Below are 27,314 nucleotides of genomic sequence, written 5' to 3'. Positions count from 1 at the left end.
GTAATACCTCGTTACTATTCTGCCAGATATTCTTGCAAATTATTTGTCTTTGAGGTAAAAAAGTACACTTTTGGTACACACAGTAGGTAAGGGCCCCATTGTGTTTTCTTAGTTTCAATACCAATGGAAGAACTTTATTAAGCTTCTAATTGGCTAACTGATGACTCCAAATTAGATGTAGTTATCAGTGGGCAAAATAACAGATTGGTCATTAAGTTATTTGAAGAACAAGCCTAGTTTAAAAGACATTCCACAGATGATATAGAGAGGCCAGCAACTGTGCACAGAAAACAGTGTCAAACCAGATATTTCATCAGGAATGCCAAGAATCTTTATTGTTCTATTATTAACTTTAATCATTTCCACTAATTTTAGTCAGAGCCAGCTGATTATTTTCAATTGGATTCATACAGAAAAAAAAAGCTTAAATATTCAAACAAATGCTTTATCCAGTTACTACCTCCCCATATTTTGGGGAAAATTGTTTTTGAAGACAGATGTTGTCTGGATTTTCAATGTGGCAATATTCTTTAACCACTGTTTGTAGATAAAGTAGTTACCTAGGTTACAACACGAATTTGACCAACTCCTGGTAGTTCTGAAAAAGCACAGATAATTCTCCTTTTATTTAAGTGCTCAGGTTTCTGTTAACTCAAATGTCTAACACTCATTTCAGGTGAATAAATATTGAAATTATAATGTAAATATCTTCCTTTTGTGGTGAAACTTAGGCTTTTTTTTCTATTATCCAAGATGAAAATGAGCAGTTAATGGTGTGTACAGTAATTAATGACTAGTTAATGACGCATATAGTAATTAATGAAGGTGATGGGGAGATTGAAACTTGAAGATAATTTTTGAAATAATACTTTTTGAACCATCTTTTGCACAGGTAAGTGTCACTATTAGCAGTAATTACCTGCTCCGTTTATGCCTTCATTTGTATGACTTTGCGCAAGGCGTTCGTATGAACTACAATGAGACCAGGCCCACAGTTTTGAATTGTTTGTGTATAATTTGCATCATCTGTAGAATATTTGTTCAGTTGCAGCCAAGTTATATGATTATAGTGACTTCTGCAGTATGATTTCCCTATCTGAACTCATGGTTACACCAAAGCGGACAGGGGAGTTTTCTTTCCTTGGAGCTTCACTGAGGCATTGCAGTGCATGTGGTGGCATGATACACAACATAAAACGACTGCAACAAAACTCCTACTCTCTAGTAATACCTAAATCCATTAGATTACTGCATTTGTGGTAGTGCATCGCCATTTAATTTCTCAGAGTATCTGCAAGTAATTAGGTTATAATGGAATCAGTATTTGGTCAGTAATTTTGTTTGTTGCCGAGTAGTTCCTATCTCATAACGCATCAGTGGCTACTGTGCTCAGTGATACTGGCCTCATAGATGCACAATCATTGTCCCATATGCTACATTATGCAGACCAATCGCTATTCCCATTTATGTGACTATCAAGACATTTTTACAGCAAGTTACAGATTGCATCTAGTCATAACTGTTTCCGTAAATGGACCCCAGTAGGTTTTTCTAATTTTTAATATCCTCAATTAGGCAAATATAGATGAAAGAGGAAGAGAGCATTTTATTCCAAAAGGAAAAAATGAAGATAAAACTTCTGCACCATATGTCAGTTTTCTGCTAGATCCTCCCTGTTCTAAGATAAAAATACATTTTTAAGAATGTTATTCATCGCTTGTGTATGTAAGCAGTCAGATATTTTGAAAATTAAATTTCCTTTTCTGTAGAAGAGATTGCATAATTTGCATCTGCTGCATACAAGTTGTATTGTAATGTTTTCCGTGAAGCAGTTGTGTGAATGGGATGTATATGTGAATAGATTTCTTTCCCAGATCTGTTGTTTTACACAAGATTTTGCATTGAATGAGGAGTTTTCAGTATTTAGTCTCTTAGTGTTCCACTAATCTGTTACTTAATGAGGAAGCATCGGCTCAGAGAAGGGTAGTCAATATAAATCAGTGTTTACAAAGTGTGATTAACTCTGAAATATTTCATCAGAGCTGCTGTCCCAGGTGGATGCGGTGCTAATTACAGGGAGTTGCATATGTTTCTAGGGGAATGTGATGGACCCTGAGTACTGCTAACATGTAGTATCAAGGTTACAATTACACTCACTGCCAACCTGCCTTGTCTGCACTAGCAATTTATGCACTCTGTGTGATGACCCTCCTCTCCAGAGGACAATAAACAAAATGCATTTTCATTAAGGCACTAATGTATTTAACCACAGAGGACCAGAGAAGGTTGGGGAGGAGGGTATGGAGGAGAGCAAAGAGAGGGAGGAAGGTTTAAGAAATCCAGCCCTGTGTTCTTAAAGTGGAACTCACAATCGGAATTTTTCCTTGATTTATCTTCATGTCTTTCTCGTACTGCAGGTAACATTGAGTACAGCTGCCCAGCGACGAATGAATGTGAAATCACAAAGCGTAGACGCAAGTCTTGCCAGGCCTGCCGCTTCATGAAATGCCTAAAAGTAGGCATGCTGAAAGAAGGTAAGGTGCAACATAATGCATTTTTAACCTCCAACTGTTTCATTAAAGCCTTCCCTTCTACAGGCATTGCATTTCACATTCCTGGTCCATTCAGGAAAAACTTTGATAGATATTTTGGTTTTTACAGTATGACATAAGGTACAGTATGAATTAATAGTCATATTTCATTGTGATCTATATTGTTTTAGTGATTTTTATGCAACTGAAATGACAGAAGCATGATAAATTTTAACATTAATAAATATATCATGTGTATTACATACAGATAAGTTAAATAAGATGCATAAGTCGGTTTTATATTTATTGCATTTAGCATATGACTACCTGATTTAGAAGTCTTACTTCATTAAAACTTATTTCATAATGTGTAATGTATTTAAATTGATATATTTGGGAGTAATGCTTGATGCAGGTGATGTGCACAAAATTCAGAAAACATAAATAATGTGTTCATAATCCACAGTGGGCTCAGTGATCTTGTCAAACTCCAGTTGATCATTTCAATAGCAAAAATTTATGATAATCGAGTGTTTGACTTTTTTTCTCCACATGCTTGTTTAAGAGTCAGACTGAATAAGGAAGCTCCTAATCAAATGTTGTTCTGCCAATTGCAAGGGTGCACGAGTTCAAATTGCAAAGTGCTATTTCAACTTGCTTCTCAATTTCTAGCCAAACCCACCGGATGGAAGATTACCCATGAAAATGACACGTTCAATCTTGAACTGGTGAGGGTGGAAAGGTCCTTGTGCTGGGAAAGGAAAGAACTGATGCAGGCAGGGTTCTCCCGGCCTGAATCGTATCTCGGAACCAATCATTCACAAAGCTGTGTTTGTCATAGGCACGTAGAAATGTGACTACCCCCTCCCCACCTTTCTAAGCATCCGAGAATGGATGATCTTGGACAGCCAACAAGTGACAGAAAATAGAAAGAAAGTGATGGGAGAAGAAGAACTTTCAATAAAAAATACATTATTAAAATGAATAGTACGTGGAAATTGGAAGGGTAATACTTCAATGTTTTATACAGTACTGGTAAACCTGACTCCTCCAAGAGGAGCACTCACTGTACTTTGTAATTAAATGTTAATAGTAATGGCTCTTGAAAGAGAGAGAATCCCCTTTATCACCTTCTACTAGACTGCATTTTAAAACCACCACAAATCAAATCCATATGACCTACCTTTTCAAATGTGGCCATCTTTCACAGAATAAATAAATAAGAAATTGAGCTAATCCACTTCAGGTACCACATTGAACAGAAGACATGGGTCATTTTACGACATAATTCAATTTATTAATGTATCCTGAAATGTTTAATGTCAAGAATTTGCAAAACAAAAATGTTGTGGTATGCTGACACAGCTAAAGGGACACTGTCATTGTAATGTCATTGTTGCACTGATTCCTTCGCCAAGGTTCGCTCTGTTCTGCTACCAAAAATGCACTTTAAAACATCTAGTACAAGGGTAGTCCCAGAAACAACAACATTTTCCGCTTTTCTTTCAGATTTCCAGCATCCACAGTATTTTGCTTTCAAACCAGTATATGTCATACTAATTCCAAAGCAGGGACCTTGCTTCATAGCAACCATAGCCAACAGCAGTCATGTCAAAACCCATTTTAAAATACAACTTACCATATTTTTCTTCCCTTTATATGTACTTTTCAACATGTAGAAAATATGACGTTAAATGTAGTACCTTGTACTCATCAAATCTTGGCATCTCCCCTGCCCCCTGACCCCTCCCCTCAACTTTGTTTTCTTTTACCCACTCCTGAATAAAAAACACAATCAGGCAATATAATTAGATGTTTCCCACTTGCACGTTTGGTACTAGTATTGTACCAGCAAGTGTGGAATTATCCCAGTGGCACGGTCTTCAGAACTGTAATTGTTCTAATGTAATATGATCAATGTTGTATATCCTTTTCTTCAGAAATAAAACTCTTCAATAGTGAAATCAGTAGCTTCCTTTCCCGTACAAAACGTAGCGCAGTAATGCCTTTGGTAGCTACTGTTTCCTCACATCTGCCAAGATATACCTCTGCCCCTACAGCAGCATCCATTATGCAGGCCTGTTTTAAATGTTTTAACATTTGCTTATGTGCAAGAGTTTAGATGACAGCTCAGTAATTGATAAGGGAAGTTAGAGACAGGCCTGACGGATGTTGTGCTGGTTTTGATATGGCATCTTTCCCCATGAGCCTTCAGACAAATAGCAGCCTTTTGTTCTACTCCCAGCCACCCATATACACATATATCAATATGGCACTCCCATTTGTTGTGATGTGGTTGAATTTGATATTGGGGTCCTTCCTTACACTTGAATTACTGCTTCAAATAGGCAATTAGAGTGTCTACAATGGAAACCTTGAAAACTCTGTAGCCTAATGAAGCACAAATTTGGATGCAGAACATGAAGGTATTTGAAGTTGGCGTCAGCCTCTGGGGAGATGATTGCCATTTGGGAGCAATCATACAGCTCGGCTACTCCTCCTATTTTCTTTTTTTTCATTTTTTTCCCCCCATGTGAACAGTTTTTTAGATTTAGTTTTGTCTTACAGCAACGTGGAAGAGAATCTGCATCATTTTGTCATATCGATGCCAGCACCTGTTATTTTTTTTTTGTTGCGAGTTCATTTGCCAGTGTTCGAATCTGTTATTTGATTGAGGGACTGTTCTACTCCTTTAATATTCATCTACAGTTCCTTCCTCACCCCATCTGCTAGTGGAGAGTAGTTGTGGATTAGCTCGTCTGCAGGTACAGGTTTCGCAAGAGGTAACTGCAGCCTGGCTGCCAAAGCAAGCCCACTGAGAGCAGCTGTCTAGCCTCCCCCTTTTGCACTTTACCCTCCGTGGGCCCTCTGAATCTTCCTGGCTGGAGGCATAAATCATCGTCTTGTCACTAGCTCTTGGTTTCTGTATTATGCAATGCCGAAATTCATATGGAGCTGTTGGAACATAAAGATACATGTTGACTAACCTAAAAAAAAGATTTCTCCTCATACATTTTAACCATATTACTTTCTTGTTTTGCAGTAACACCTCCAGTAAGGTACAGTATTAGAATTACTGAAGGCAATACCTGTTAATTTGTAGTTATTATTAGTACACTACTGCAATTCAGACCACATTATTTAAGGGCTGTTTAATATAACTGTCTGTCCAAATAGTTGTTTGGTGCAGATTATATTTTGAAGGAATTGATACACTTCGGACATTAATGGGGAGTTTCCCCCTCTCCAGCTGACAGAAATCGAGCAAGCAGCAGTTAAACTTGTCTAACTGTCAGCATTCCACCTCATTTCCACTGTCCTATTTTAACCTATTCTTCTGATCAAGTAGCTGAAACTTTTGTTAACATGCTGGTCAGACTTTGATTATGCCATTGAGTCCCGATTGCAGTTTTGGGGGTCGGCATTCTCTGACCTCGCCCGTGGCTGGGATTCTCCGATCCCACTGCTCTGAATGGAGGTTTGGCTGAGCGCCGAATTGTCCGTTCTCCAGGCAGGAAGTGTGAGACCAGAGAATTCAGACCTTTAACTCTAGCCCGAAGGGGAAGCAGTTATGGCTTTCCCGTCAAGTGAAGTTAGTAGGAGGGAAGATCCAGACTTAACCTAAGTCCATATATTTTACTTCCGTTGCAGGTCTAGGAGCAGCAGAAGCTGCCCTGGGCTTCCCTACTTCTCCCTCACAGGACCCTCCCAAAACCCTTTCCCAACAACCTACCTCAGTGCTGGCGACCTCTTGACATCCAAATTTCCACTCCCATTCATCGATCAGCTGCTACATGTCATCCATTTACAGCGGAGGCTGAGCAATGACGCATAGATATGGCTTTGGAATTAAAATCATACCAGCTGTTGTGGGTTTTGGTACTCCACCCATCCACCTGGCTGAAATCAGGACTCTTGTGTCTGCAATCGTAGAAAGGCAAGTTCTAAATTTTGGACCATATTTTATGCTTCAGTCAGTTGGAGCATGATGTTACCTACGTTAGTGAACCAGAGCAGTAATGATGTTTTATTTGAAAATGCAGCTGATGTAGTGGCCCCATGTAACATACTTTAAAGAATGAATGCCACTCTTAGTTGAGCTTATTGTAAACTATACATCTATATTTGATTACTTTTTCATTGTGCTTGTGCATTACCAAACACGGTACAATCTCCATTTCACTAAAATGACATTTCGGCTATACTTTAGACATTTCAATGAAGCAGAGACCCTAAAACCTCATTTTAATTTAAAAAGGCACCAGCCATGAATAGCTTCTGACTAAACCAATTTGCGTAGTAAAATACATAGAGGCATTCCAATTACAAATTGATGAAGAAGTAACTGATGTAATATTTCCGGTCAACCTTTACTTCATCTTTTAGGAAAGTCCTTTCTCAAATGTTTTAGCTTATTCACATACATGGGGTTCATTGCCATTTGCTTATTTGTGTACCTATTTGTTGTTTTCGTTAGTTATGTTGGAAAGCACATTTGCATTTATGAAACTCCAAAATCAAAATGTAAATAAGTATTTAATATGAGAATCTTTTTAGTTCTCATTCTTTGACATTTACTTGTTAATTTAGCAGAAGCTTTCTGTAATGACAAGCTGGTGGCCTTTTGCAATTCTAGTAGATAAAAGCAAAAGAGAGAAAAAAAAAATGCTACTACATACTTTACCATATTGGACAAAAGGAAGATTTTTTTTAACCATTCCAAAGTTGTAAAGTAAGTCCCCATAGATTTACTATTGATCAGGTAAGCATTTCCTGAACATGTTGTACTGTCAGGAGCTAATGGTGATTTTTGTCAAGTGTTGCCTTCTGGGAGCTTGAATACAATTAAGGGGTAAGTGTTGGTGAATATTTTCGTACCCTTTAGAGGTCTCCAGGGAGGAACTAGCGAGGGACACGAGTCACTTCCAGCTGCACCACGCTCTCCACAAGTAGCATTTAAAACAATGCCGCTTCTGACTGGCTGCCTTCCAAAATAACTTCCTCGTTTGAATTCAGAAATGGAGAATTAATCCCCTCACGCTATTTCCCTGCCGAAAGATATTTTTATTATTTTGTGTCCAATGTGAAGTAAGTTGAACATTTGCCTTCTGTGCTTGCACAGGGTTGGAACCTATTGCCTTGATCTCCTTCTTTTATTGAAATAGATCAATTGCTTTAAAGTTCTTAAATTTCTGAAATAAATCTTTTGCAGAATAAGCATTCTATTCATCCAAATTTGCAGGTATTTAGATGCAAGATTTTGGAATCTTATTGTTGGTTAACAACCAAAGGAGCCCAACAAACACATTTTATCATGCAATTAATATCAATGCTAGATTTCTTGGCCACGAGTTTTTTTTTACTTACTAACATTTAAAAAGTCACCTATATTAAACAGAGTAAAATACATATGGCAGCTAGTGTATTTTTATATGAACTTCATCATTGCCGGAGCCACCATCCATTCACCAGATGATAAAATAGTTCCTTAGATTCCGAATGTAGCTTAGTGGCAGATGGACAAAGCATTCTTGAATTCCACTCTGTTTGCTTACATTTATGTAGATTGTCGCCTCTGGTTCGCGAGCCCATGACGAACCGAAGCAAAATAGCACTGTAAATACGGCTCAGAATTACGTCTCTATTGATTCCTTGGTCATCTTAAGAGATTTTTCATCCTGTTGCTATAGGTATTTTGATTAGTTTTAAGATGATGGTATTTACATTTGGGAAAGGTGTAGAGTTTATTTTTTTCTTCATCTGCTGTGGCTTTATATTAATAATTTCCACAGAGGCAGAACTTTCACTTTCAGAAGGTGGTTAGCCAACAACAGTCTAAAACTTTAAAAACAATACTTCAAGGTTAACCTTAAACAAGCAAAGTGATGAATTGGACTGGATCTTTAGAAACATAATTAAAAACGTATGCATAGGAATTTGAATATCCAAATGATAATTCTGATTTTTATACTACTGACGGATCAGTCCTCCAGCATGTTTACCATTTTGAGAAACCACTTTCATGATAATTAATTTGCAATGCTAAAATAAATTCAAGAGCAGCATTGAAGGCAAGTCCTAAGCAGCCTTAAGATTCCCAATTTGTAGCTATATTAGCCAAACTCTCATTATCCTTCAATTCTTAATAATTCTATTTTTTTCAGCAGATTTAGTTAAAAGTTAAAGGTTAAAGTAATGAATTTGGTTTGATCTTCAATTATGTAGTGTTGTTTCTTGAAATACAATATTAGGTGATATTTTAAAATCCATTATGTAATCTAGGAAATGTTTAAATGTATAAATATTATGCCAGAATTGAGCCATCAATAAATGCAAGCCGTCACAATTCTTTCATCTTTACAGTCAGGTGTTTATTTCCTTTTTTGCGTTTTGAACAATGCCCTTTACGTACACAAGCACAGTAAACCCGTGCACACTTTGAATAATGTAGCCTCTCAGAAAGTTTTAACTGATTTGTGAAAGGAAAGTAGTCATATCACTGCCTAAAATATTCACCTAAGCCCCACAAGCTGTTTAAATGTCTAATTTGGGCTATATATGGGAATTGCTAAAGTATGGAGATAAGATTAACCTTCCAGTAGCAAATGAAGCTCTGGCTAAGACCTCTGGTTCTGCATTCCGAGTGTCAAAATGTTGTCACAAGACACAAGTGGAATGTGGTGATCTCTGCATGGTAATCTTAACATTGGCTCTGGTTAAACATAGTGTATGATAATTTGATGTCAATACTCTGATTGCCTCTGAATAAATTGTTCATTAAAATGGTTATGACTTGTAATGCCTACTATTCAATCCAGACAGAATTTTTTTTTAACCAAGATAACTCAATATTTTCCTGCCCGTACAGATTTGTGTATGACTGCAAATGCAAAGGCAAAGGCAAGAGAATTATATGGACACACTCTGCTCCTTACATTGTTTTGTTATTACACAACAGTTCTACATGGTATCAATCACAAAATATCCCACATAGTTTCTCAAGTAACCTTTTAAGAAGCTCGGATTAGTAAGTGTAACAGTGAGAAAGCTGAAGAGCAGACAAATGGGTCATGAGTTAATAAGATTTTGATGGCTGCAGGAAAATGCGATACTTTATTGCTTCGTACAATAGCTTGTTAGCACAACATAGTCTTCCTTTCCTCCTAAAGCATTAACAACTGCAAATGCCTGCAATGCACTTTTGACACCAGCCTGACCGGGAGTCTCATGCGTGCTCACCAGGGATGAGTAGTAGTTGTTGGCATAGCAAACAGTGTTTGTGACCTCTTAGCACTCTAGACAGCTGTTAAGACCCTGCCTTTAATAGGCAAGGTTAGCAGGGTGTAGGCTTCTTCTCAGTGCACTGACCAGAGCTCTTAATGCATAAAGGGGAGAACAAAAGACTGATGACAGCTCCTGATGTCTGGGCATTTCAAAAGCTGGCTCAAAAGTTCATCGTGATAGACTGGATTAGTGCACATTACAGCACCATTTGCCAAATACGGACACAGTATTCCAGTAGCCTTTCTATACATGTTAGGTTATCCATCATGCAAACTATGCTAGCTGCACCTGGAAGGATGTTTCTTCTTGTACAGTTATTTTATCTGCCATGATAAATCCAGCTATTAGAATTTGAAGTCACTTACTCCAGCAGCTCTTTTTTTTGTGTACTGCTGAGGTAATACCATCTGAATCACCCAGATGGGAACCTGACTTCATGAAATAAGGGGAAATAAGTTAAGGAAATAAAAACTGCTTTTAGCAGAGTTAAGGTGCCTCAAATCTATTTCAAAACATGGCAAGCTGACAGCTGTTAATGGAAATTAGCGACCGTCCCACTAGAATTACTGGTGATTAGAAATTTCAGAAATGCTGGGTAGGATACGGAGTCGTAATAATTTATAAACGCCATTGTATCAAACCTGGTCAGATTATTAATATCATTGAATAGCGCAGCGGCTCAAAGTTAGCATTTTTGCGTCAGCGCATTAGATTGTGTTCCCGACGCGCTGTGTATTGGGGAATTCTGCAACTGTTCCCATATTCAAACTAAGAAGGGAAAAAAAAGATGTCACAGAGGGTCACAAATTATGTTCAGGTTTGACAGATTGTAGCCTTGCTTTACAAGAGCAGTAACATCTCATTTGTCACAGTTTGATCAGTAAGTGCGTGAATGCAAGCGGAAGGCTTTCCATCTCTGCACCAATTTAATAGTTCTGAGGCTGTCACCGGACTAGAGCCACCTGCCTAAGAATTGCAACACTGATCTGTTTTAATTTAATCGGCCGTCAATCGGAATGAAATCATAAATCGTCTCCTTTGATTCCGCTGGCAGTATATTTTTTTCCGTGATATTGCAGCGTTAGAAAACGCATTTTTTTTGAAGGCCCGTGTAGGCAGCGTTTAACACCCCTGAAAAATCAAAGCCTAGTGGGAATCTCACACTTTAGATTTGTCTTGCAGTTATTGCTTTGCTAACTGATGTTTGGCGTAGGAATTTCCTGAGCAGGTTGAGATGGAAGTGGGGTTGCCGCAGATTTTTATTTTCTCCCCTGCTCTTTGGACAAAGTAGGATGAGCAGCTCTTGCACATGAAGAAACATGATCATTTTTTTTAATGGGCAGATTTGAGCGACAAAATAAAAAAAACTGTGGAGTGCTGTAGCGACAAACTTGGTCACCACACCAGATAAGATAAATGCAACCAAAAGCAGATTTTCCCCCTCCCCCATGATGAAAATAACAAATGACAGCACATGCCCTGAAGGAGGCTGCTGTCTCTTTAAGTGAGTTTACTAAATGCATTTCAGTTTTGAGAGTAAATGGAGTTAGTCTATTGTACATGTTTAATTCCCTATTAGTCCCCAGTGTTTACTGCTGTGGCCAAGCTGGGGCACCTGTAAATTGGGTTAAATACAACACATTGTCTAAACATATCACAGTTACAATCATTCACCTCGAATGGTGATAAGAAACCTCTTGTATTATTGAATCTACAATGGGGAGGCTCTGCAGGCACAGAGATAACAGCTAGTTATTTCTCCTTAAGTAGAAAGAAAAACAGTGGCTTGAGCTTGCTGTTATGACTGTGACATTAATTATAACTCACTGAATTGTTTTATGCTGCTGGAGTGGTTTTGAGATTAAGCTCGCCCTCCAAGCTCCTGTGCATATGGCTCTGATTAAAAATATTTGTCATTCAAGAAAACTTTCATTTTCAAGCAGAGATGATGTATTTATTTTTCTCTGTGTAATCTTGCAGTTTTAATTAGTGGCACGCCAAAAAAACAGATTGGAATTATTTCAGCCGAGCAATTAAAATGGAATGCTAAGTGAAAGCTATTTCAGGTCCCCTATAGGGATTTAATGTTAACAATGTGTACTTTTTCTTTGGTGAATCCTTGATAAGCAGGAGGGCTCGACAGCTTTCATTATCATCAGAAGCACTTCATGGTCATTCTTTACTGTTTGAAAGCAATATTTGTTCATTGTAAATGGTCAATTTTTTCAGGCTTTTGAAATATAATTTACAATTTTTAATTTGATCCAATTTGATTAAATCATTAATTAGTTTGGAGTTAATTTTCTGGAAAATAAACTGAGCGATGTGGGTTAGCTCTGTTAAGTTTACACTGAGCGAGGTATAAGTAGCAGGAAATAAGCTGACAGGAACACAGGCAGACATATTGTTAAACTTGGTGACTACTAAGTATAGCATTTTGTGTCATTGCCTCTGCAGTCACCCATCCTAGAAAGACACCAGATGGTGTCATTGTGGTAATGCACAGTGGATACAGGATATATTGAGTGACATCACAACAGTAGTGTGTAATGAATAAGAGTGTACTGCCAAAACTTTGGTTTCAGTGCAAATACCAAGTTCGCCTCTCCAGTAGTGTAACATATTGTACAGTATTTGGTTGCTATTTTTTAACCCAAAGATGGATAGATTAGTTTACTGGTCTGTACTCAAAAACTGGCAATGTTAAATCGATGTATCAGTGGACCAATCTGCAGTGACATCAATAACGTATTAGTAACTGAGAATGCAAATTCTTTTTGCTCTTAAAAGGCATGTTGGAAAAGCAGAACTTTCTTATGGGGTCAGGCTTCCTTCCTAATAGTAGCAGTTGCAACCAATTCTCTCCTTTTGAAACCACACAATTTAAGTTCTGCAAAAGGTTACAACAATCTCACTGTGCTGATTATACTGTCGATATTTTTATCCCCAGAAACTTTGCTCAACCGATCGCCTCCTGAACAGTTATACCTCTTTAATACTGTAATCAGACTGCCACTGCCAATATCAAATCAGTAGCTGCTGTTTGGATTTTAGCTAGCCAGTATGCATGGCGAATTGCCTGGCTGAAACCTCAGTTATTCTGGCCAGAAGAAAGCTCTACAAGTGTATTCATCCACAAGCTTGCCTTATACCAATTTGTTTATTTATTTATTAACGTCACAAGTAAGCTCACATAAACACTGCAACGAAGTTACTGTGAAAATCCCCTATTCGTAGAATCATAGAATGCCTACAGTGCAGAAAGAGGCCGTTCGGCCTATCGAGTGTGAACTGACCACAATCCCACCCAGGACCTATCCCCATGCATTTACCCTAGCTAGTGCACCTGTCAGTAAGGAGCAATTTAGCATGGCCAATCTGCCAGACCCGCACATCTTTGGACTGTGGAAGGAAACTAGAGCACATGGAGGAAATCCACACAGGCGTGGGGAGAATATGCAGTCTCCATACAGACAGTGGCCCAAGCCGGAAATCGAATCCAGGTCCCTGGCGCTGTGAGGCAGCAGTGCTAACCACTGTGCCACTGTGACACAGCTTTGAGTTGGACGGGCAGTGCATGCTAGGTTTTGTTTCTAATGCACAATTTCGCTGTTCTAATTCCATTTGCTTCATGCTAGCATAGAAAATAATTGCTCGTGAAGGTTAGCAAACCCCGGTACGGACATGGAAAGAAATATTGACTAATGTGTTTTTTCCCGAGATGCTACAAAAGTAATGAAAAGAAGCATTTTGAATCCGTGTTGAGTTCATAAAGAATCATACTGGAAGATTAACATTCCAAAGGCTATTTCTATGTTAATTCTAAAAGTGCTATTTAAACAGAAGAGTGACAGCAGAATAAGCTTTGGATAATCATTTTGTACAGCTCTTTATCCAATTCACTTCAGATCTAATGGTGTCTGTGTCCACACAGACACTCAGCATTTCTTCTCCTCCCTCCCCAAAACAAAAAGTTAAACAGAAGTTGCAGCTCGCATATTAAATATGCATCCACCCATTGTTGAAATCATTGAAAACATGGCATTTTCTACATGGGTAATGTTAGAATTTGAGTTCATATTTTAAGAGGACAGTCTTGCTGGAACAAAATTAGCAAGTATTGATTGGAGAAGATGTATTGAGAATAACCGAGTGGTCTAGTGATAAGGATTCAGAGGTTGCAGGTTAGAGCCCAAGGGCCACCTGACACTTGACTCTTGCCAACCTCGAGTGTGATGCATTTTGTCAGCTTCTAGCCAGACGACTCGAAAGAAAGCTTCACATTGTCTTAAATGAAAAGCAGTAAACACATTATCCTAATCTGCCCTTTTGCAGCCAGTTCTTCTGCTGTATTACTGTGAAGTGAGATTAAATACAAGTTCTGTTCAGTTTGCTCTTGCAGTAGAAAGAGGTAAACGACCACAAGGGGAATGTTCAGAAAAGGATGAATTTTATTGGAGAGATAAAAGCCAATGCCATATTCAGCTAGATTTACAATGTTTAATCAACTTTACACAGATGATTACCAATTTTAAGAAAATAAAGCAATTTTCCTTCGATATGTTTTCTCCAATTGGGTAGCAGAAAGGGTATAGATAAATGTTCAGTTAAAAGCACTAAAGTGATACGAAAATAAGCAATCTTGAATGATAATCAGGAATAAATTGGCAAAATAAGAAAATAACGGTTCAAAATATTTTTGATCATCCTTTTGATCACCATCTCATTTTCTCCATGAGACCAAAAACTTATTTATCAGATTTACAGCGCATTAAAATTAGAAACTTTTGTGGTTGATATGTCTGTAAATAATGGATGGGATTTCCATCCTTCCCACTGGCAGGATCTTCTGGTCCTGCTGAAAGTGAAACCCCCACAGTGGCAATAGGCAGTGGCAGGATGGGCAAGCCATGCAAAATGCCATAATTGGATTGGGGCACCCAGATACAATCCCATCCCCATTTTAATGTCGAGCACTCTGGCCATTTTTTATTTATACTTGAATGTATTATTCATAGAATAGAATCCTTGCAGTGCCAAAGAGGTCATTCGGCCCACTGAGTCTGCACTGACGGTCTGACAGAGTAGCTTACCCACGTCCTCTACCCCATCCTATCCCCATAACCTCACACATTTCACATGGTTAATCCATCTAATCTAATAGTGGGATACTAAGGGGCAATTTGCCATGGCCAATCTATCCAACCTATATTTAAGTAGCAAAACTGGTGCAAAGCTGGATGGACCATAGGAGAAAGGTTGAATAGTTTGGACCTATACCCACTGGAAGAACGAGGAGTGATTTTATCAAAATATAGAAGATCCTGAGAGAACTTGGCAGGGTGGATACTGAAACTGTTTCACCTTGTGAGACAGACGAGAACTAGGGGTAATATTTTAAGAATAGGAGTTCTCCCTTTCATGACGGAGTTAAGGAGAAATCTTTTCTCGCAAAGGGTTATTAGCATGCAGATTTCTTTCCCGCAAAGAACAGTGAAAGCTGGTTCAATGAATTTAAGATTTGGTTAGATAGATTTTTGATAGACAAGGGAGTTTAGGTTATGGGGGGGGGGGGCGGGTGGGGGGCGCAAACCGCAAAGTGGAGAGTTGAGATTACAAGAAGATCAGCCATGCTGTTATCGAATAGCAGAGCAGGCTCGAAGCACCAAATGCTTACTCCTCCTCCTATGTTTTGTGCTCCTAAATGCAATACGGAATCAGGGGAGAGCAAATGCAAAGCTGAGACAGAAGGGATATTCAGGCACTTCCCTAGACAGTGTCCGGCTTCCCAATTGATTCAGTCCCTAGTAGGGCAGAAAAACCTGCTCCCTAAGAGTTGCCCATCAATTAGAAACCAGTTGCTCTAGTACCAGGAGTGGTGGCCAGTAGTACACTCAGAAGTGGGTGGCCATGGATCCCGAGATATAGGTGAATGTGAGTGGGATAGGGATCGGGGGAGAGGTTGCCAGCCAGGGCAGGGGGAATGGGATTGAACTCAGTGGCAGGGATTTGGCATCTTGCAGAGGACCCTCCCTTATGGCAGGTCTCTTGATCAGGCACAGAATGCCAGTGATTGAGGGGCTCCTCCTGATCAACCACTGGCAAACCCAACAAGCTTTCCTAGGGGGCCTTGGGGAGGTGATGGCATTCCCATGCTGCACCCTCCCTCACTTGGATCAAACCCACCCCCTCCATTGTTTTCAAACTCATGGAACATGAAGTTCCACGCAAAATTTTTGCTATCTTGTGTAAGTAAGTACCTGTGACAGTATTACCAATTTGGTATTCTCCATCTTGTTGTGGCCAGTTGCTTTGATGAAACCAATTCTGTGGCCAAATAAAAGTCATGGTCTTAAATTCTCCCGTCTCATCTGCCGCGCAATTCGTAGCAGGCGAGACAGAAAGTTGGGCAGACCATTCAAACGTCCATTGAGCTTAGGTGGGAATTTCCAGTCTTGGGATGCGGTGAGGGGGGTGCCGGAGAATCCCACCCATGGTTTTGGCTGAATTTTGCCACGTGAGATTGTTTGTAACAGGGAGAAATACAGCAGAAGGTCTGTGAATGTGTCTATAAGAGTTTGTAAAATTACAGTCAGATTGAATACGTGAAGAAATTCAGACCATGTAGTTTCAAAAAAGCCAAAAATAACTTATGCAGTGAAATGTTATTTAAATGAGGGTTTTGGTGGTCATTTGTTTGGCAAAATGGAACTAAAATTCCCCTTTGGCTGAAATCGGAAACAGCCTTGTTGTTTATTGGGGTGAAACGAGGTGATCAACTGACTATATATATTAATCGATTACAAATTTAATTGACTAATGATCATTCACTTGATTAAAGGTTTGGCTGTCATGTTTGTTTATTCTATTGATATTCATTGTGTTTCCCAATTAATCAGTGGTATAAATTGAAATAATTGCACTCTTCATTAGTATTAATTGAATCTCTTCATGCATGTTGAAAATTATTAACCCTCACGCTGTTGAACAGAATCAAATCTGTGGCAAATTGGCGTCGCTGGCTGGCCAGCATTTATTGCCCATCCCGATTTGCCCTCCAGAAGGTGGTGGTGAGCTGCCTTTTTGAAACGCATGCTATGGGTTGACCCGCTGTTAGGCGGGAAGACGGCTCCCCCAATTTTGGCATTAGCCCCCAGATGTCAGGGAAGGAAGCACGTGCAGGGTCGACAGGGCTGCTTGTTTTGCACTTGTCTTCTCCAGTGCCCAGAGCGATACCAGTTGTTCTGTCTTGTTTCATTTTCCTTTGTTGAAGACAATTGAACTGCTTGTGAAAATCTGTGTGGAAGGCAAAGTCAGTGATTTCTATGCCCAAACATTGGGCATTTTGTATATCTTGAGTGAAAAGGGAAGAATAATTTAATCGACCGGTGGCATGACTTTCAGATGAAATGATGGGATCAGCTCTCATCCACAGTTGGTATGGGTTTGGCAAGAGTGTCTGCACCACCTGCCTAAATTGGTCACTTAGTGAGCTGACAGCTCTTCGTCAAACCAGGGAATGGAAATTAGACTGTTCCATGGACTGGTTGAGCTGGAAGTCTGTGACAAAAGGAGGAGGTGCGCTGGGTGGGACCCATTCAGAAGCTGGCAGAGGATTGCAGTACTACAGCCCCTGAACTCACCGCTTTCTCCCTTTAAGATTGGTTGTGCACTGAGAGTTTTTATATTATTGCAAACAATTTCCTACAACCCAAAGATTAGCAGCCTCTCATGTGATTTTTAGCAAGCAGACTATGTCTGCAGGTACATTTGAAGATTGAGTCCAAGGTACATTTCTGTTGTTGACTGTCAACCATTTATTTTCTGGATCATTGGATACATTTATTGTCTTCCCCCGTGGTCCCACAGATGAACTGAATGACTGTCTAGGCTGTCTTAGATGGCAGTTAAGTCAACTATGTTGGTATATGCTTGGAATCACATGCAGGCCAAGTCATTTAATGATGGAAGCTTTCACTCAATTGGTGAACTTTTGCTAATACTGGTTTTTTGTTTTCAGATTTTAAAACTGTAATTCAGCTAATTAAAAGTGGTTCCCATATGTAGGATTGTAGATGCAATATTGGAGCCTTCATTCTTATGATATCATTGAGCTGAATTGAAAGTTCCTGAGTGGCTGAGTGGCTCATGGTGAGCTACGCTGTCAGTTGCCTACGTTCTCATGATGATGGAATGTGGCAGCATGGTGGCATAGTGGTTAGCACAGCTGCCTCACAGCGCCAGAGACCCTGGTTCGATCACTGTCTACGCGGAGTCTGCCCATTCTCTGTGTTTGCGTGGGTTTCCTTCCACAATCCAAAAGATGTGCTGGTTAAATGCATTGGCCATGCTAAATTCTCCCTCAGTGTACCTGAACAGGCACCAGAATGTGGTGACTTGGGTATTTTCACAGTAACTTCATTGAAGTAATGTACGCCCACTTGTGACACTAATAAATAAACTTAAAACTTCTTGCGAGCTGTCCCCAACATGCGCTCTAATTATCTCTTTTACTCTCAAAAAAACAAAGAGAGCAAAGAAAATTACAGCACAGAAACAGGCCCTTCAGCCCTTCAAGCCTGCACCAACCATGCTGCCTGACTGAACTAAAACCCCCTACGCTTCCGGGGACCATATACCTCTACTCCCATCCTATTCATGTATTTGTCCAGATGGCCCTTAAAATTCACTATCATATCTGCTTCCACTACCTCCCCCAGTAGTGAGTTCCAGGCACTCACCACTCTCTGTGTAAACAAAAAACTTGCCTCGTACATCTCCTTTAAAGCTTGTCCCTCACATCTTAAAACTATGCCCCCTAGTAATTGACTCTTCCACCCTGGGAAAAAGCTTCTGACTATTCATTCTATCCATGCCCCTCATAATCCTGTAGACTTCTATCAGGTTGCCCCTCAACCTCTGTCATTCCAGTGATAACAAACCAAGTTTCTCCCTCTCCTAATAGCTAATGCCCTCCGTACGAGGCAACATCCTGGCAAATCTTCTCAGCACCCCTTCCAAAGCCTCCACATCTTTCTGGTAGTGTGGTGACCAGAATTGAACACTATATTCCAAGTGTGGCCAAACTAAGGTTCTATAAAGCCAGCAGGATTAAGGAAAATGCCAAGGCTTTTTACACATATACAAAGAGCAAGAGGGTAGCCAGGGAGAGGGTTGGCTCACTCAAGGACAAGGGAGAAAATTTATGTGTGCAGCCAGAGGAAATGGGCGAGGTATTAAATGAATACTTTGCATAGTATTTACCAAAGAAAAGGACTTGGTGTATGATGAGACTGGGAAAGGATGTGTAAATAGTTTATGTTGAGATCAAAAAGGAGGGGGTATTGGGGTTCTTGAGAAACATCAATGTGGACAAGTCTCCAGGACCTGATGGGATATACCCTAGAATACTGAGAGAGGCAAGAGAGGAAATTGCTGGGGCCTTGGGAGAAATCTTTGTATCCTCACTAGCTACAGGGGAGATTCCCAAGGATTGGAGAATAGACAAGGTTCTTCCTTTGTTTAAGAAGAGTAGCAAGAATAATCCAAGTAATTACAAGCCGGTGAGCCATATATCAGTGGTAGGGAAATTGTTAAAGAGGATTCTTCGAAACAGGATTTATTCCCACTTGGAAATAAGTGGACATATTAGTGAGAAGCAGCGTGGTTTTGCGGAGGTCGTGTCTCATGAACTTGATCGAGTTTTTTGAGGAAGTGACGAAGATGATTGATGAGGGTAGGCAGTGGATGTTGTCTGTGTGGACTTCAGCAAGGCCTTTGACAAAGTCCCTCATGGCAGACTGATGCAGAAGGTGAACTTGCATGGGATCAGAGGTGAGTTAGCAAGGTGGATACAAAACTGGCTAGGTCAAAGAAGACAGAGGATAGCAGTGGAAGGGTGCATTTCTGAATGCAAGGTTGTGACAAGTGGTGTTCCTCAGGGATCAGTGCTGGGACCTTTGCTGTTTGTAATATATATAAATGATTTGGAGGAAAATGTAACTGGATTGATTAGTAAGTTTGCGGATGATACAAAGGTTGGTAGATTTGTGGATAGCGATGAGGACTATCAGAAGATACAGCAAGATATAGATCAGTTGGAGACTTGAGCAGAGAGATGGCGGATGGAGTTTAATCTGGGCAAATGTGAGGTAATGCATTTTGGAAGATCTAATACAGATAGGAAATATACAGTAAATGGCAGAACCCTTAAGAGTATTGAAAGGCAAAGGGTGTACAGGTACACAGGTCATTGAAAGTAGCAATGCAGGTGGAGAAGGTAGTCAAGAAGGCATACGGCATGCTTGCCTTCATCGGCCGGGGTATTGAGTTTAAAAATTGGCAAGTCATGTTGACGTTTTATAGAACCTTAGTTAGGCAGCTCTTGGAATATAGTGTTCAATTCTGGTTGCCACACTACCAGAAGGAGGTGGAGGCTTTGGAGAGGGTACAGAAAACATTTACCAGGACGTTGCCTGGTATGGAGGGCATTAGCTATGAGGAGAGGTTGGAGAAACTTGGTTTGTTCTCACTGGAGCAACAGAGGTTGAGGGGAGACCTCATAGAAGTCTACAAGATTATGAAGGCATGGACAGAGTGGATAGTCAGAAACTTTTTCCCAGGGCGGAAGAGTCAATTACTAGGGGGCACAGGTTTAAGTTGCGAGGAGCAATTTTTAAAAGACATGTACGAGGCAGATTTTTTACACAGAGTGGTGGGTGCCTGGAACTCATTGGCAGGGGAGGTAGTAGAAGCAGATACGGTAGTGACTTAAGGGGTGTCTTGACAAGCACATGAATAAGATGGGAATAGAGGGATATGGTCCCCGGAAGCGTAGGGGGTTTTAGTTCAGTCAGGCAGCGTGGTCGATGCGTGCTTGGAGGGCTGAAGGGCCTATTCCTGTGCTGTAATTTTCTTTGTTCTTTGTTCTAAAGCTTTAATATGACTTGCCAATTTTTAAACTTAGTGCCCCGGTGGATGAAGACAAGTATACCTTGTTGACTACCTTCTCCACCTGCATTGCCACTTTGTGACCTGTGTACTTGTACACCCAGATCCCTGTGCCTATCAATACTCTAAGGGTTCAGCCATTTACTATGTATGTATATCTATATACTCTCATTCCGTGCTTTTAAAACTATACTCTAACCCTTATAAACTCTATGTTGATTCTTCTCTCCATCCTCGCTATGACTGTAACACTATAATCTGCACCCTCTTCTGTCCTTCTCCCCTATGTTCTCTATGAACGGTATGTTTTGTCTGTATAGCAGCAAGAAACATTACTTTTCACTGTATTCCAATACATGTAACAATAAATCAGATCAAAGAATGATACATTAAATGGTGTGAAAAAGCAGGGATTTTTTAAAGACGTCTGTCTTTATCCAACTCTTATTGTAAAACGTAGAGCCCATGTTATCTTACAGTATTCCTATTAAGCACTCATACTTCACAGTAAGCTTTTTTTTCTCAAGTAGATTCCTGCTTTAACTTCCAGTACAAATTATTTCCAAAACGAATAAAACCTTTGAGTAACAGTCCCTCTCCAACAACAACTTTTTATTAATTGATCTCGTTTCATTATGTTTGGATGACAGCGATCTTTTTGGTGCAATCAACTTTAGATGTAGACTTGTAATTTTAAAGTTTCACTCTAAGTAGTGTTTGTCTTTCATAGTAACCTGCAAATAGAATAGTTTTTGTTGAATCAATTATGCGCATGATTTGGATCAATGGTGCTCACTCTTTGGGTACCCCTGGTTCCGTTTGAGTTTCCAAATGGCTTATGAGGTACGCCACATCTTAATGGGAGAGTCATCCAGTGAGTGGACTGGTGAGAGCATTGATGTGAATAACAGACATGGGCTAAAGGTTAGCAGAGTAAGTAGATCATAAAGTCAGAGTGCAAAGTCAGCACAATCACCAACACTGCCACTTTAGACCTTAATGCTTTAAAATTCATTTTGCTCTTAACCATGCATGCCTGAATATACATTCAACAACATCACCCACCCACTAACATGTTATTTAAATGAATCATCAATTAATTGCAGGATTACAAGTTAGTTGTTGGTTGATTTCTTCTGGTTGTTACTTGATTCCAAAAGTGGTTAATCTTTTCTATAATTGTTTCAAATTACCAAAGTCTGCAGAGTACAATGTGGCAGGTTCTGAAGAATTCTTTGCTGACTTCAAGCTTCTGCACAATCCCGTTGCTCCCAGACTTGGCTGCAGTGAGTAGGCATGCCCCATGGATTAAACATGACTTGGAGAATGAGCAGAAGATCTGCAGAGTAGGACAAGCTGCTATAAGAGGGAGAGGGAGGAAGCGCTTGAGCAGGAGATCATACCTATCCAGACTGGGAGCAATTTTCCTACATGAATCTCAATGAGGAACAATATGTCAAACACATGTATTTACATAAGGAAGCCCTCACTAAAATCTGTCAATTGCTGCAGCTACTGCTGCAATCTCAGAACAGAGCAGCAATCCCAATACTTGGCTGTGAATGTGACAATAAAACTTTTTTGGCTTCTTTCAGGCTAAAACTGGAGATCTTTGCAACATCACACAGTTTGCTAGCTGGATGTTGTTGTGTAAAGGCAGTCACTAACATTCTCTCTACTTAGTGAGAGCTAGCAACATTTCATTCTGTCTTGCCAAAGACAGGCCCATGAAGTGAGCAAGTGGCTTTGCTAGGATTGCAGAGTTTCCCATGCTGTAGGCTGCCATTGATGTCAAAGACATTGCTGTGCAAGTGCCACATCTGCCCTCAATTGGAACTGCAAGGATGCCATCCTTTGACATCCAGCTGGTGTGTGACTATACTGAGACATGCAGGCCAATGCCTGGTATTCTGGCAGCAGTCAAAATGCCTTCATTCAGTGACAATCTCTTGTGCCAGCTGCAGTTGAGGCATCACGACAAGCCAAAATGTGGCTAGTGATGATGAGGACTATCCACTGACAACACAGCTACTGACCCCAGTGTGTAACCCACTCACAGCTTGCATATAATGAAAATCAAGCTGCCCCATGAAATGTAATCGAGTGGACCACTGGTGTACTGAAACAATGCTTCCACTGCCTGGGCTGATCTGGAGGAGCCCTGCAGTATTCAGTTTGAGTGATCTTCAAGGCTAGTGGTAGCCTGCCACAAGCTACATAACCTCACCGTGAGATGATAGCCTTTGCCAACAGCTTGAGCATGGGAACAGGAGAAACCGGTGGAAGAAGAGAAAGGGGAAGAGGAAAAAAGGACAGTGCCTGTCCGAGTGTACATGAAGAACTTATCCAAGTGTGATATCCAGATCTGCAGCACCAATTCCCCATTCACCAATATTCTCCCAGTCCTGCCCACAACGCACCCCTACCGCGGGGTTAATGGCAATGATGGGAGTATTCAGTGGAAAACCCCCTTTTACAATGATGGAACCAGAAGATCCTACCGCCTACAAATAGCAAACTGTCCCTACTGCTGTGAAACATACAGCAGGTTGCATGTAAAAAGACACTACTAATCTTTGATGCAGCTATCTGTTTTAACTTAAACTCATTCCTAATTCATTCAACATTCACCCCTGCCCTCAAAATGTCTTTATTCTCATGTTGTTTCTGCATTACCTTTTGATTACCTGGGGTGGGATTTTCCAGCTGTGTGCACCCTGTAATAAGTCTTCAGAGGCGGAAGTCTCTTCACCAAAATCCCTTTATTTTTAAACTCTAATAGCAGCACACAGAGTGCTATCAGTCAGCAGTCGACCTCCAGGGGTGCCAGAGGAACTGACACTCCCAGTTAAGTACAAGGCAAAGATTGCCTGATTAGCCCATCAATTGGATCCTTAATCAGGGAGTTCATACTCCAACATGCTAACCTCAGTGGCCTGACTGAATTCATTACACACCCCAAACTGGAAATTCCTGTTTGAGCTCAACGAACCAATAAGTGGTCTATCCGATTTTCTGTGCCGTCCACTGCCATTCCGGTGGCAGGCGAGAAGGGAAACTTCCAGCCCTGAAGATGGAACTTTCAAGCCCTGGAAATGGAACTTTCTCATCTATAAAACTATTGCTTACACCTTACCTTTTTTCATGGTGCCATTTTGAGACTTTTATATCCCAAATGCCTACATTGCAATGGCAATCCAGGGACTTGATGCTACACTACATGTCGCAATACAACAACTGTCAGTGTGATGTCCAACTTTAGTGGAACTTCTTTTTAAACTTTGACAGTAAAAGGGGCAAATGTTTTATTTTGCACTGAATGAAAGTGAAGCTTTTGTGTCAACAGTCTGTAGTCACTAGATGACTCATCCATGTACGATATGCCAAGTGCCCTGCCTGCATGCCTGCAATTCTGTCATCCTAAGCTCCAGTGTGATTCAAGTGGACAGTGTAACCCTGACTCTCAGCACAAATCCCTGCTCAAACACTAGCAGCAATATATTGGCATGTTCACTGTAATAATAGTTTAGGACAACAGAACATATTCAAAGATATCTGAATACATAAATTATATGGAAAGTATTTGTGACTACAGTTGGTTTATGATGAAACACTGTTTTAGTTTAAACTAATGATAGTCTGAAATATTTTTATTTATCATTTTCCACCCTGACCCAGTGTGGTTAATTTCTGTTCACAATATATTCTTACGTTGTAATCTGTATTTCCTCTGGGTCACTGATGTCTTCCCAGCCTGTGACACCATTATACTGATATCCTGTAAGGTTAGAATGCAACATTTAAAAACTACTATGCAAATCAAGTATAGAACATATGCACATTTTTTAATAGCTTCATGTGGCACATGAAGTGTGCACATGAAGTTTGGGTGGCACATTGGTTAGCACTGCTGCCTATCAGTTCCAGGGATCTGGGTTCAATTCCCAGCTTGGATCACTGTCTGTGTGGGGTTTGCATATTCTCTCTGTATCTGTGTGGGTTTCCTCCCACAATCCAAAGCTGTGCGCGTTTGGTGGATTGGTCGTGCTAAATTGCCCCTTAGTGACAGGGGGACTAGCTAGAGTAAATGCACAGGGTTATGGGGATGGGCCTGGATGGGATTGTGTTTGGCACAGACTTAATGGGCCGAATGGTCTCCTTCTGCACTGTAGGAATTCTATGATATAAGTACTGCCTTTACACCCGGATAGACAAAGTTGGAAGAAGTTTGACATATTTTATAAGTGAAGGATATTTGCTGGAGACGTTGCATGTATTGATTATGCTGACATATTATTAAAGATGAATGATATAATTCAAGATAAAACAGTAAGTGAAAATATAAGTAGAAAAAAAAATTACACGGTGTGACATAGCAAGAAATAAGACATACACACAGCCAGGCAGCAATGTGGTCACAATCCTCTAAGAATATATATCAGGTAAAAAGGGTAGAATAAGGACTAGTCATTTTGTAAGACAGGGATTGGGCAGACATCTGGTGGTTCTAATGCTGTTGCAGCTAAGCCCCAGGATACAGAGGCAAGCTGTTTCAGCTAGCCATAGATTTTTTTTTCCCCCAAAGGGAATTGATGAACCTCTGGGGAACAGATAGGGGGAAAGAAAAGAGAAAAAAGAGGTTGCGTTTGCTAAATTGCACTATTTGAATAACATGAAAATTAAAATGCAAAGCACATTTGTTTATCGTTGCCTAATTCCATCTGCAACAAAAACAATACGCAAAGTGGGGCATTAGCTGAACACGGACTTGGATCTGATGGTGCTGGCTGATTAGAAATTGTTTGTAGATGCCTTGCAGGATTCCATGTGACCTATGAAATTAAAAACAGCCTAATAACAATTTTACTGTCAACTGTATGCCTCCTGTAAAATGGATAGTTTAAAATATAAACCAGGTCTGACTTAACACTCTGCAATATCAGATAAAGTGAACTAGCTAAATGTATTTCAGCAAAGTAGCAAAAAGGCTGTCTTTTCAAACCACATTTCTTTACCAATCTTATTGTTAATGTAGACTGACAGTGAAGCACAGTGTGTATCATTACTTAATGAAAAGTGGAGATCTGCTCGATTAAAAGTTGTGAGCCAAAATAGTTTTTTGCAAATTATAATGAGACCAAGTGGTAAATCTTGTGGAAATTTATATTTTTTTTACAATGAAATATCTTTTATAGCTGTTAGAACAATGATTCAAGGACTTACACAAGCTTCTTAAAGTTTTTGACTTTGAGAATCATTGAGTTTATGTGCAGCCTTGGGGGGTGGGGCGGTCTTTCGGGTTATGTGCAGCGTGGTCTAGTCCAGTTATACCAACTCTTACCTCCCTGGATACTTTGTGAATTTTTGTTTTCTACAAAAGCTTTAAGCAATGAATTCTAGCTCCAGTTTATCAAGATTTGCCAGTACATGTCAGTACATCAAGGAGAATGTTAAAGATCCAGTAATCCTCTCCTCCCAGAAGTAGCTTTCATGCTTAACCAGGTTTAATTGTACACTTTTAATTGTACACTCTGAGCTGGAATTCTACTGATGCTAATTGAACACTTTACTAGAGTGTTGAAGTTAACATTGCAAGCAGTCAAAAAATCCCTAAATGACATTTTCAGTCCTGTATCCCTTGTATTTTTTTAATGTATGAAAATTGAACAATGCAACAAGAAGCTTATTATTAATGCCAGAACCAGGCTAGACAGAATAGTGACTGTATTGGTAGGCATGGTTAATTTAAACCACTTGAAATGAGCTGTTTCAATCTTGCTAATTACTTCAATAAGATACCATGTAAACCTCATAATAAATGGCCTTCTTTAACTTCTTCACATTTCATAAAACTTCAAAAGTTTTTGACTTGTTTCATTTAATTTCACCGATTTAAAATTGGTGGTCTGAATTTAATCAGTAAAGCTGAAATTAAAATTTGGACAGGGATTGTTCTCAACAGTGATTCCCTGGATTTAGTCAGGAAGAGCTATGAAATGCGCTTGGTATTGCAGACTGTGGGAGAATAGGAAAAGGAACAAGATTGAGGATCAAGGGGGAGGCATATTGGTGTAGATCGCAAGCTGCTGAGTTGCTTTGTTGTTCAGGTCACTGGAGCTAGAAAGGACCTAACTCTTGTAAATGGCACCCAACAGTGATTTATGATTTGTCGATGCCAAGTGGTACAAACTTTTCACTATTTGAAAGCAATGGATGACTGTTTGCCTGATTTCTAACCCGTCATAGAATAGCAACCAAATCAGTGGCGACGCAAGCCAACATGTGCCTATATGGAATGTAAGTCTTAAAATCGGGTTATGGTAATAAACAACTGCTTAATGTGCTCAAATAATATCCTCCTGCCTGATGGTTCAGCTGAGGTGTAAACTTTCAAAAGAGCAAACAAGGAATGACATATGAATGCATTATGAAATTGTCTGCCTATATCACCAAGAGTATGTTCTAACTTACAATGATTGAAACCTTTGAATATAAATTACATTGTACTACATTCTTCACATGAAACTAACCACTTGGCCTTATCAGGAA

At 39.9% G+C, this 27,314-nt stretch overlaps 1 protein-coding gene across 10 annotated transcripts in view; it reads left to right on the top strand.

Moving 5' to 3' along the window:
- The window catches only part of esrrga (estrogen-related receptor gamma a), a 265,275-nt gene that overhangs the window by 186,897 nt on the left and 51,064 nt on the right, over positions 1-27,314 (top strand). For all 10 annotated transcript variants that reach the window (XM_080200534.1, XM_080200537.1, XM_080200531.1 and 7 more), the window contains one exon: positions 2,418-2,534. In XM_080200534.1, the coding sequence (XP_080056660.1) occupies positions 2,418-2,534 (117 nt within the window). The remainder of the gene's footprint in view (positions 1-2,417; positions 2,535-27,314) is intronic.

This window comes from Carcharhinus amblyrhynchos, chromosome 12 (assembly GCF_965287045.1).
Source record: "Carcharhinus amblyrhynchos chromosome 12, sCarAmb.v2.hapA, whole genome shotgun sequence".
Taxonomy (NCBI): domain Eukaryota; kingdom Metazoa; phylum Chordata; class Chondrichthyes; order Carcharhiniformes; family Carcharhinidae; genus Carcharhinus; species Carcharhinus amblyrhynchos.
The sequence above is the reverse complement of the archived record's forward strand: the minus strand, read 5'-3'. Positions and strand labels throughout refer to the sequence as shown.